The 11,408-nt window shown below is 34.2% G+C and overlaps 2 protein-coding genes across 5 annotated transcripts; one reads left to right on the top strand and one right to left on the bottom strand.

Moving 5' to 3' along the window:
* Positions 1–1,757: 1,757 nt before the first annotated feature.
* On the top strand, positions 1,758–9,230 carry LOC140806896 (importin subunit alpha-4-like). Of its 4 annotated transcripts, XM_073163423.1 has the most exons (5): positions 1,758–2,142; positions 2,248–2,352; positions 3,195–3,238; positions 3,459–3,585; positions 3,673–9,230. In XM_073163423.1, exons 1-4 carry the CDS (start codon positions 1,941–1,943, stop codon positions 3,543–3,545), a joined length of 438 nt encoding a protein of 145 aa, XP_073019524.1. In that variant the 5' UTR covers positions 1,758–1,940; the 3' UTR covers positions 3,546–3,585; positions 3,673–9,230. The 4 variants fall into 4 exon arrangements, 3 of the variants coding, with proteins under 3 accessions (XP_073019524.1, XP_073019523.1, XP_073019525.1); XR_012112597.1 differs by lacking the exon at positions 2,248–2,352; XM_073163422.1 differs by lacking the exon at positions 3,459–3,585.
* Positions 9,231–9,911: 681 nt separating this feature from the next.
* Positions 9,912–11,193, bottom strand: LOC140806754 (uncharacterized). Its single transcript, XM_073163293.1, has 3 exons — positions 10,930–11,193; positions 10,366–10,461; positions 9,912–10,262 (listed from the first exon to the last, which is right to left on the bottom strand). The coding sequence occupies exons 1-3, from the start codon at positions 11,191–11,193 to the stop codon at positions 9,912–9,914; spliced, it is 711 nt and encodes a 236-aa protein (XP_073019394.1).
* Between the last annotated feature and the right edge of the window lie 215 nt (positions 11,194–11,408).

The following is an 11,408-nucleotide window of genomic DNA, read 5'->3' as shown; positions in this document are numbered from 1 at the left end:
ATTTAAATAGTAGCAATTATGCATGGCTTATACGTAATATGATTTTCGGGTCTACATTATTGGTCTTCTCCAAGACATGGGCATTACATTGCTTACAACACTGATCTTATATTACGATAATAAAGCAGCATTGCACATTGCTGTTAATCTTCTCTATCATGAGCATATGAAACATATCAAGATTAATTGTCATTTGATTCGAGAAAGATTAAAAATGGGATCATTACAATTGCTCATGTTCCTACCTCTGCCCAATTGGCAGACAACTTTACCAAAAGCCTCTGTCATGATCAACATGAGTTTTTGTTAGCCAAGATTGGTGTCTTGAATCTACATCAATCTTGAGGGGAGTGTTGGTGATTACATGTTAGCGGAACATGCTTTTACCACTACACATACTTTAGTCTACGATATAAATCTTTTTTCTGATATTTTTTATAGCAGAACAACTCATTTTCATTTTTAGTGCCTTGATCCTAGAGGCGAATATTTTTCTCTCTTTGAGCAGAGATTAATCAATGAAACAACATCTTCTTGTTGTTTAACACAACTGATAAATTAGATCCATCGGTGAAGACGTATGTCTCGTCACCACCATTACCACTAAAACCATTATCCAACATAAAAGTTTGAATGCCATCTCTAACTTGATCAAAATGATAGCAATCTAAATGTGGACTTTGTACTCCAAGTGTATTTGCATTGCCACAATCATTTTTTCTTCAATTCATCCTCTGTTCTAACGTGAGAAAGATCATATTCATTTGATAATATGATATAACTAAAAATTTCATCACGTACCTCATTGGTAACAACATCAACGTCAACCCCACAATCTTTTTCCTTACGGTGTTCTACATTAGTAACCAATCCAAAAATATGATCTCCTCCACCACCCCCACAAAAAATTATTGTCATCATTATTTTCAAAATGCACTACTACATCACAGGATTTAACTTTTTCCACATGAAGCACGGGCCTTCTTCTTGAATCACCAAATGATATTAATATATATTTGCAAAGATGATAATAAATAGGCATGGGCTACACGCAACCACTGCAGGCAAATAAACTTAAACCGCAACTCATGTTTCCATCCCACTTAGCTCAAGAGTCTCAAAAATTGCACTTCCACTCCAGCCCCATCATCATTAATCAAGATTTGAAACATTGTTACTTTCTGTACAAAATAGGTGAGCATCATGAGAAACATTTATAAAAAAGAAACACCTAAATTTTGATAGTGACAGAATTTAAGAGAATTATAAATCGGGTCCGAGATTGAAGAGGACAAAATAGGTAATTGAAATATAAATAGGAGGATGGCTCACTAGTAGAATTTTTGGTTTTTACTTCATACTGGTTACTTCGCCGATTAGTAATTATGAAGTAGTATAGCCGACCAACTTCGGTAATAATACCGGCGAAATAAAACATTATTTTTTTACTTCGAAATTTAAAAAACACGGACTTCACTTTTAATTTTTCTTATATTTTACTTTGAAAGAGAGTTTTGATGAAGTAAATAGTTAAAAAAATTAAAATTTATATTTAGTGAAGTAAAAAAATAACTATTCTTAACTTTTATTTTCTCTTAATTATTTCGTAGAAAATGAACTGATAATTAATTTTTAATCTCTTTCGATTTTTAAATTGTAGCGCCTAAACTCTGGAATAATCAATGGACCGCGAATTAAAAAAAGTAAAAAAATACAATTTAACTCTAATATTGTTCCAAAGCCCACCCCATAACCCTGAGCCTTCGCTTCAGCAGCCTCACACTGTTACCTTTTCTAACTCTATTCTCCCCCTTTCGCTCCGTCAATTTCCCTCTATTTCCTACTTTCCTCGAACAATTTGCATACACTCACTCGAGGAGGAGGAGTGCGATTGCGCCATAAACAAGTGAAAATGTCGCTGCGGCCGGGCAGCAGGGCAGATGTTCGGAAGAAGAACTACAAAATTGGAGTCGACGTGGAGGAAGCTCGGCGGCGGAGGGAGGATAATCTGGTGGAGATCAGGAAGAGCAAGCGCGAAGATAATCTTCTCAAGAAGCGGCGCGAGGGTGTTCCCAATGGAAGTCTCCCCCAACAGCTCTTTCCTCTTGATCCTTCCCAATCCCCGCGGCAATCGAGAAAAAGGTGATTACTTTCGCGTCATTTTAGTTACTGTGTTTGTAAATAGGTGTACTTTTGTTATGAATCGATTCGGTGGTTTCCGATCTATCTCTCTGTGTTTCATTTTAGTCCAACGCTGCTTTGCCCTAACCTCATTCATCCATAGAATTTCCCCTCGGCTTCCCGTCGACTCTGGTTTTCCTTGTATTCTTCGATCTCCTCTTTCCCTCTCCGGTAAGCTTTTCCATGAATATTTCTTCGGGTTCGTATTGGCCGAGTCTACACGATTAATTTTGTAGATATATTTTATTCTGTAACCTTGTTATGTATTGTTGAACGTGGGTTTTAATTTTTGTCCTTATTTTCACTCATGTATATGCTCTTGAGCAGTAATAGGATGACAAACTGTAGCTTGTAGGAAACTTGCTATTAACAGAGGTCAACTTCAATATTATGCTCTGTTGAGACGGTATTTTGATGCTTATGGTTGAAAGGTATTTTATGAGAAATGCCATGATTTAGTCAGATTTCTGTGAGGCTAGCTCAAGTTACCATGATGGGAATTAAGTTTGAGATTTGAGGGATGCATGATACATGTTTGTTGAAATAATTAAGAAAAGAAAAAGTGTTAAAATCATGATTCTTGAAATGTCTTAGGTTACTGTGCAGTGCCACTTTTACTTGTTAATTGTCTCAGTATTGTTTGCTATGGGCATTTTGATGATATTAAGACGCAAACTAAAATTTTACTGCAACTACCATACGATCATACTGATCAAAGTAGTATTCACATCTTTTTGGGATCTTCATCTGTCGATTATCCATACTACTGGCATCATGTATTACACTTGCACTTGTTCATTAGGTCATTTTATATTGAACTTGTGCTCACTCTGTTGGGCAATTTTTTTTGTTTTGTGTGTGGGTTACAAACCGTACGATAAGTGGAGAAGGGGATGGATATGCGGAGTGGCAGTGCTACTAGGGATTGGGTGTAACAATTAGGGAACATATGCCATCATGTCAGCATTCTATGTTTTTATTTGAATAACTTTTTAAAGTATATAAACTTGCAGGGCTTCATCAGATGGAATTTGGCAATGTGCCAACACTGCATATGGTATGTTGTTTCTTGCTTTCTACTCCATTTGATTCGATGCTTTGGATATCATAGATTTTTTTGCCTTACTTTGGAGATGCACAGAATCGGGGAAAGAGGAATTTACTGAGAACTTCTTATTTTCTACATATCTATACTTATACTCTATTAAATATGCATATAATAAACAATGTTTAGATATGAACATCAGAAACTGAGCTCTGTTTATATTTATTGGCAGATGTGTGATGAGATTTTGACCCACGGCATTGTGAATGTGGTGGAACAAGAACACGTTTATTATCGAGTCATGGGAAATGACAAATGATTATGCGAAACTAGCCTTAAATTTCTACAATCAGAAAACAGTTGAGACAAATTATCTAAATTGAAAGTCTTGATTATATAATACACGTGATAATTTAATTTTGGTGTCTTTTTTGGTTGGTTTACAGCATAAGAATTTCAATCTCAAGGAGGTTGTGAAGCTCAACCGCACAACATCTGCATTTTACTGCATGACATTCAAGGCACATAATGCTGAAAGTGATGAGTGCTCTCTTTTTTGAGGCGCTGTTTATGTGGTGGGTTGGCCACAAGTGTTGCTTTGTGAGATCAAGGTACGATTCTCGCCATTTTGCACTAAGAATTAAGGACTGCTAGCTATTAATAGTCTAGCGTTAAAATCACAGTTAAATATATGCCAACAAGGATTAGACAATATAAATAGAACTATTCATAGATTATCCCTGAGAAAAACAAAATTGTGTTTTTATATTTAATCTCCAGATCAGTAATATCTTCCTTTGTCTCAAGACCAAACCTTTAACCAGATCATGATCACAATAGAGGACATGAGAAAGCGATAATGCAACAAGCCGAAAATTTACGACGTGTGATACAATATTAATTCAATAATAAACACAAATAACATCAACACAAGATTTTAATAAACACATTGTTTATAAAGGTCATGAAAAAAGAATGTAAAAAATCTAGTTAACAACACAGATTCTTACATCATTATCTGTCCATCTGTTTCTGTTTGCGAATATCTTGTGGATATGGTTTATTCTATACAAATAATATTAGATTGTATGAAAATGAGATAATAACCAATAGATACACAAAAAAAGATGAGATAATTGTTTTTTAAAAAAACTTAGATAAAGAGAAATTTCACATACCTCAATTAAATGATCCATGCGTGGTGAAATAATTGGTAGCCAAAACTCTGTAAACAAGTTGTTGCAGTCAAAGGACATTGCCACATATCCCCAAAAATCATAATCAACTCCATGGCTATTTTGAACTATTAAGTATTGGTTATCTCCGATTGTCGTTTTGAAACTTCCTACTATCAAAACAACATGGCGATCCCAGATAGTTGTTCGTTTTTTGATTTCTTCTGCAGTTGACCCATTATATACGACCTAGTTGCAAATCTTTTCAGCAATTTAAAAAACGAGTAAAAAAGTCATTATTAACATTAACAACATACACAAGTGAGCAATTACCTGCAAACTTTTAAGCATGCTATGCACCAATAACGGGAAAGGATTTCAAGCATCTGATCACCTCATGCGCTTCCAATGCTCTATGCATACTTATACCGTATCTAGTTTTACGATATTTACGTGGCTATAAAAAAGATTATTGCTTAAATGCATAAATTTAAAAGACAATGACCTGTCAGTGTCAAAGTTTGCTATGGCCATCAAGTTCTTTCCTTGTGGATCTCTACAAGATGAACATGGTAGCAAACCTTTTTCGGCAATAAATAAAAGAACATATGGTATTCTTGTGCCTTTAAGACCCATCGTTTGGAGTTGTTTTGCTTGAGCATTTGGGAGGTCTGGGTATGACTTGTATAAATGATCAAAACAATCGGTGATGTCAAAAAAGAACGTGTCTGACCAACCACGAACGTTTATATTTAAGATTTTATAAAGCATTTCAGTTCAAGCTACACCTTGAACATATGAGCATGCACCCAAACCTCTCTGGTTTCTGACAAGAGATAAACTCTTGTGCAAAAAATTAAATTCTGTGATTTCTGTTCTAACATCTATAAAATATTCCCCGATCCGAAAGTACATATCATAAAAAATAGTGCTGCACGTAAACAAAAATCACATATCGTCAAATATAGTTCTACATATCCTCTCATATCACAATTAATTTATTTTGTAGAATATTATATTTAAATAATAAAATTTAAGAAGAAAATATACACAATACATGATATTTGTATGATTATTTTGTTTGTGTGCACAATGACTAGTATATTTATATAAATATGTCGAACAAGATATTTTTATTTTAACTACTTACTTGATATATCAAATACATAATATCCAAATAACTTGACATTTGTAAAATTTCAAATATAAATAAACATCATCAAAATCATTTGTTATAATAAACAAGTCGATTCCCAACACCAAAAATTCAATTCTCATTTAAATCTCGGTAATATTGACTGTGGTTTAGTTTTAATTTAAATCAAACCTTAGTTGATATAATATTTTTTTGAGAGGATCTCAAATATTAATTCTATTAGTGAAAACTTCTATTTAAATACAAATACCAACTACTATGTTTTCTTTTTTTTTTAATATAAACTCCTTTAACGTTCGTCTCGTCCCCTATAAATAGATTCCCATTCTTCCATAATTTCCTCACCATCCAACTTTCATTAGTGATTATTCATTCAGATTTGAAAACCATCTTCCACTTTCCCAATTGAAAAACACAAAACGCAAAAATGGCTGCCGAGGTGACTAGCGACCGTAGCATAAACAGCCTTTCTAACAAGAAAAGAGGGGTGAAATTCACATTTTGAACAAATTACCTGCACCACTCTTTTTCACACAAAAAAACCAAACTAACCTTTTTGAGACTAAAAGAGATTGAAGTATTATTTTGAAATAACATTGTAGTACATGAGTTGGATTGCCATCCTTGCAGAAGTCGACAGATTCTAAAACGAAGGAGAACAAATCAAGTTAACGACAATGTAATGAACGAGATATGATTTGATATTATTATGAAATAATGTTGATTTTCTTACCATTTTCTGCACTCAAATTATGGTGAGTGGTTTGTCAGAGAGGTGTGAGTGTGTGTTTGGAGTGTGAGTGTGTGTTTATTGAGGAAGAAGATGAAATAGTGGGGTGGGTCTGAATGTGGCGTCGTGTGATCATCTGCAGTGGTTGCCTTTTCTGACGTACGTACGGGAACGGGCCTTCCATAACAAACAACTATTTTTTTAATCTTTAATATTTGAAAAATAATTAATATTAATTTCAAGCTTAAACCTTATAATTGGTTTTGATCTACAACATTGGGGGAGAAACAAAAGAACTTGCTAATTGGAAAGTGTAGAATGTCGGCCCAAAATTAGTATGACAGGGACCACATAAGAGGATTTTTGTGTCTAACATTTATTATTCATACGACAAACAACTTGTTTTCTGAAAAGTTGGAGCAATGATCCAACGATAATTTTTATTATCAATTATAGAGTATTTCTGGCTCCGTCTAGGGATGTTAATTTTTCCGTGGCTGTCTGTGAATTTTAATGTACCATAATAATTAACTGGAACATGTTATAATTTTAATATTTAGATTATTACTTATCTTAACAATGTCATGAACCAACTAGTATATCTGGCTCCGTCTAGGGATGTTAATTTTTCCGTGAGTGACTGTGAATTTTAATGTACCATAATAATTAACTGGAACATGTTATAATTTTAATATTCAGATTATAACTTAACAATGTCATGAACCAACTAAACAAACCTTATATTATTTATAATTGATATTACATTTATGGAAGTATAAAAATTATCGTTGGATCATTGCTCCTGAGTCCAACTTTTCAGAAAACGAGTTGTTTGTCGTATGAATAATAAATGTTAGACACAAAAATCCTCTGATGTGGTCCCTGTCATACTAATGTTGGGCAGACATTCTATATTTTCCAATTAGCAACTTCTTTTGTTTTCTCTCAATGTTGTAGATCAAAACCAATTATACGTATATAGTTTGAGATTAATATTAATTATTCTTCAAATATTAAAAATTTAAAAAATATTTGTTTGTTATGCAAGGTCTGTTCCCATACGTACGTCAGAAAAGGCAACCACTGCCTGCAGATGATTACACGACACCACCTTCAGACCCACCCCACTATTTCATCTTCTTCTTCAATAAACACACACCCACATTCTAAACACACACTCACACCTCTCTGGCCAAACCACTCACCATAATTTGAGTGCAGAAATGTTAAGAAAATCAACATTATTTCATAATAATATTAAATCATATCTTGTTTATTACACTGTCGTTAACTTGGTTTGTTATCCTTCGTTTCAGAACCGGTCAACTTCTGCAAAGATGGTAATCCAACTCCGGTACTACAATGTTATTTCAAAATAATACTTCACTCTCTTTTAGTTTCAATAAAGTTAGTTTGGTTTTTTGTGTGTGTTAAACAGTGGTGCATGTAATTTGTTCAAGCAATTCTCCATCCTTGCTACACACGGTTGAAGGCTTCGCCATCAATGGTTCTTTCTAGTTTCTAAGCTAGATACTTATGTAAATTTTCATATGATGATATGTAGCACTATCTTTGATGATATGTGTTTTTTGTTTACGTGCATCACTATATTTGATGATGTGTATTTTCGGATTGAGTAATATTTTATAGATGTTGGAACAGAAATCACATAATTTATTTTTTTTGCACAAGAGTTTATCTCTTGTCAGAAATCAGAGAGGTTTGGGTGCATGCTCATATGTTCAAGGAGTAGATTGCACTGAAATGCTTTATAAAATCTTAAATATAAACGTTCGTGGTTGGTCAGACACGTTATTTTTGACATCACCGATTGTTTTGATCATTTATACAAGTCATACCCAGATCTCCCAAATGCTCAAGCAAAACAACTCGAAACGATGAGTCTTAAATGCACAAGAATACTACATGTTCTTTTATTTATTGTCGAAAAAAGTTTGCTACCATGTTCATCTTGTAGAGATCCACAGGAAAGGAACTTGATGGCCATAGCAAACTTTGACACTGACAGTAAGAAATTATTGTGTTTAAATTTATGCATTTAATCAATAATATTTTTTATAGCCACGTAAATACCGTAAAACTAGATGCGATATAAGTATGCATAGAGCATTGGAAGCGCATGAGGTGATTAGATGCTTGAAATCATTTCCCGTTATTGCTGTCATAGTTGCGTATGACAACATGCTTAAATGTTTGCAGGTAATTGCTCACTTGTGTATGTTGTTAATGTTAGAGTAGATGCTCTGCAAGCCAACGGTTGGCTAGGGAATTTATTGAATCAAGTGTAATAAACAATCTTTATTTTAATATAATTTAATCTTTTGTGGTTTCATTTTACTTTATCTGTATAACCATGCAATCAGCATAGATAAAGTCCTTGATATACTTTAATACAAATGAATCGTAATTCGATATTGAAACTCATTTGTAAACACTGTATATTCTAAAATCGTTCTTAGTCGATTCAGCCGCCTAAAACAAGGATAAATGTCAATTGAGATTAAAACTAACATCTGTGATGTTATGTACCGTGTTTCATGGTAAGGACATAAAGATGTCCAATCATGCAGATGGGTAATTATACGATGATTGTACTGAACATCAATCTTTCGGACTTTCCAAGTGGTTATCGTCCATAGTTGTGATTGTACATGATTAATCCTTATGACTCGGAACAACACTGAGGCTCTACATTATTATCTCTGGCCAAAGTGTGAGATGTATATTCCGGGGTCGCCATATTGTTTTGATAGTAGGAAGTTTCAAAACGAAATCGGAGATAACCAATACTTAATTGTTCGAAATAGCCTTGGAGTTTGTTATGGTTTTCGGGGATCTGTGGCAATGCCCTTTGACTGCAACAACTTGTTTACAGAGTTTTGGCTATCAATTATTTCACCACACTTTGACCATTTAATTGAGGTATGTGAAATTTCTCTTTATCTAAATTATTATTTTTTAAACAATTATCTCATCTTTTTTGTGTATCTATCGGCAGTTATCTGATTTTCATACAATCTAATATTATTTGTGTAGAATAATCCATGTCCACAAGTTATTCGCAAACGGAAACAGTTGGACATATAAGAATGATGTAAGAATCTATGTTGTTAACTAGATTTTTTTTTACATTCCTTTTTCATGACCTTTATAAACAATGTGTTTATTTATCACATGTCATAAATTTTCCGCTTGTTGTATTATCGTTTTCTCATTTCCTCTGCTGTGATCATGATCTGGTCATAGTTGTCAATCGCGTGTAGTGCCCTGTAGCGCAGAGGTTGCCCGTGGCTAAAGCGCATAGCGAAGCGCGTAGCGAGGGCTATTTGAAAGTGAAGCGCCACAAGCATATAAATATATAATATATAGCATATACTAACATCAATTCAATCTTCATTGTTAAATAACAAATATACAAGTCAAAGGATATAAAACCTCAATTTTAAAACTAGAAAAACATAATTTAAAATTCATCTTCTTCATCAAGATCGAGACCATCTTCTTCATTTGAAATTGCATAACCTTCGGCGTCATTCTCTTCTTCACTTTCATCATCAAAGTCAAATTAATCATCATCTTTAAAATTAAGTGTGGAAGATGTTTCTATTGGCCTTTTCCCTCTAGACTTAGATGTGGCCGCCTTCGAGCTTCGTGTAGATGTAGGGGTCGCCTTCGAGGCCTTTTGGATTTCCTCAATGTATAAGGAACTTCATCTACTCCAACAACATCTGCAACATCTTGCCAAGTCAAATCATCAACATCATGAACAAAGTCAGGCTCTTCATCCTCCGGTCTCCCTAGCAGCCATTCATTGCCATCATCCACTTCAGTCAATATGATAGGATCGATGGTATCACGACTATCGTATCTACGCCTCAGAGCTCTGTTGTATTTGATGAACACCAAATCATTCAGGTGTTTTTGCTCCAATCTATTCCTTTTCTTGGAATGAAGCTGCATTTATTTATATATGTTTATCAAGGCACGTGGCACGAGAACAAATTCTTAAAACTTCACAGTAATAGAAAGTAAAAATTGTAATATTATAAAAACTTACATGTTCAAACACACTCCAATTGCGCTCGCAACTATATCTTTTGGGCAAGTTTTTGCAATTTTGGTGTCGAAGTTCCATATGAGTTCCACCATGCAGCTAGTTAATAACAATAGTTATAATAATATTTCTCATTTAATTTATTTCAAAAAAATAAGGAAAAACTTGATTTTCATACCTGGTGATACAAACTTTCTCATTTCAATTGCAACTTCCTTCCCAAAAAGACCTTCGGCTTGTTTGTATTTTAACAACTCTGTATGTATTTTTCTCTCCGTCTCAGTATCAAAAGTCAACCTACTGATTGCATTGTGCAACCCCGTAACTACTTCCTCATCTTGTTCTATCTCAGAATTTGAGTAAAAGAACCGAGGGTTCAAGAAATAACCCGCTGCATGCAAATCTTGATGGAGTTGCAACTGCCACCTATTGTCGATTATTCAAAAACCTCTTTACACCTATTTTCGTTATTACCAAAGGCTTTTGCTATTTCTCCTTAGCCCTATCCACTGCCTCGTATATATAACTCATGACAGGCTTCTTCTCCCCATCCACCAACCGAAGTACCTTCAATAATGGGCCACCAACTTTCATAGCATAAATGATAGAATTCCAAAACGAAGGCATCAAAATAATTTTCTGTGCTTGCTTACCAGTCTGTTCCTTTGCAAATTTGCTTTTACTCCAATTTTCTGAAGTAAATATCTTTCTCAAATGTTGCTTATGCTGTTGAGAGCTTCTCATTGTCAAGAAACCGGTGGCAAAACGAGTTTTAGCTGGCCTGATAAGGTCTCTTTGGCCGGTGAACTCTCTCATCATGTTCATCAACATAGTTCGGTTGTAAATCTATATGTTAACATTAATTGCCCGCTCAAGTGCCCTCTTCAAATCTGGCATTTTTAATATGTCCTCAAACATCAAATCCAAACAATGTGCTACACACGGGACCCAATACAAGTTTGGATATTTATCCATCGACTTCTTTCCTGTAAAGAACAAGAGAATAAAATGATAGTTAATGAAAATGAAACTAATCAACGAAAGTT

This window comes from Primulina eburnea, chromosome 12 (genome assembly GCF_022965805.1).
Source record: "Primulina eburnea isolate SZY01 chromosome 12, ASM2296580v1, whole genome shotgun sequence".
Classification (NCBI taxonomy): Eukaryota; Viridiplantae; Streptophyta; class Magnoliopsida; order Lamiales; family Gesneriaceae; genus Primulina; species Primulina eburnea.
Note: the sequence above shows the minus strand (reverse complement) of the source record. Positions and strands in the feature narration are given on the sequence as shown.

Excerpts from the sequence above, each read along its gene's own strand:
- LOC140806896 (XM_073163422.1), top strand. The coding sequence starts at position 1,941 with ATGTTCGGAAGAAGAACTACAAAATTGGAGTCGACGTGGAGGAAGCTC. Across the intron at positions 2,143-2,247 it reads CCGCGGCAATCGAGAAAAAG|TCCAACGCTGCTTTGCCCTA; the intron begins GTGATTACTTTC and ends GTTTCATTTTAG. Across the intron at positions 3,239-3,672 it reads ATGTGCCAACACTGCATATG|CATAAGAATTTCAATCTCAA; the intron begins GTATGTTGTTTC and ends GTTGGTTTACAG.
- LOC140806754 (XM_073163293.1), bottom strand. The coding sequence starts at position 11,193 with ATGTTGATGAACATGATGAGAGAGTTCACCGGCCAAAGAGACCTTATC. Across the intron at positions 10,462-10,929 it reads TTGGTGGCCCATTATTGAAG|CTGCATGGTGGAACTCATAT; the intron begins GTACTTCGGTTG and ends GTTATTAACTAG. Across the intron at positions 10,263-10,365 it reads ATTGGAGTGTGTTTGAACAT|CTTCATTCCAAGAAAAGGAA; the intron begins GTAAGTTTTTAT and ends AAATAAATGCAG.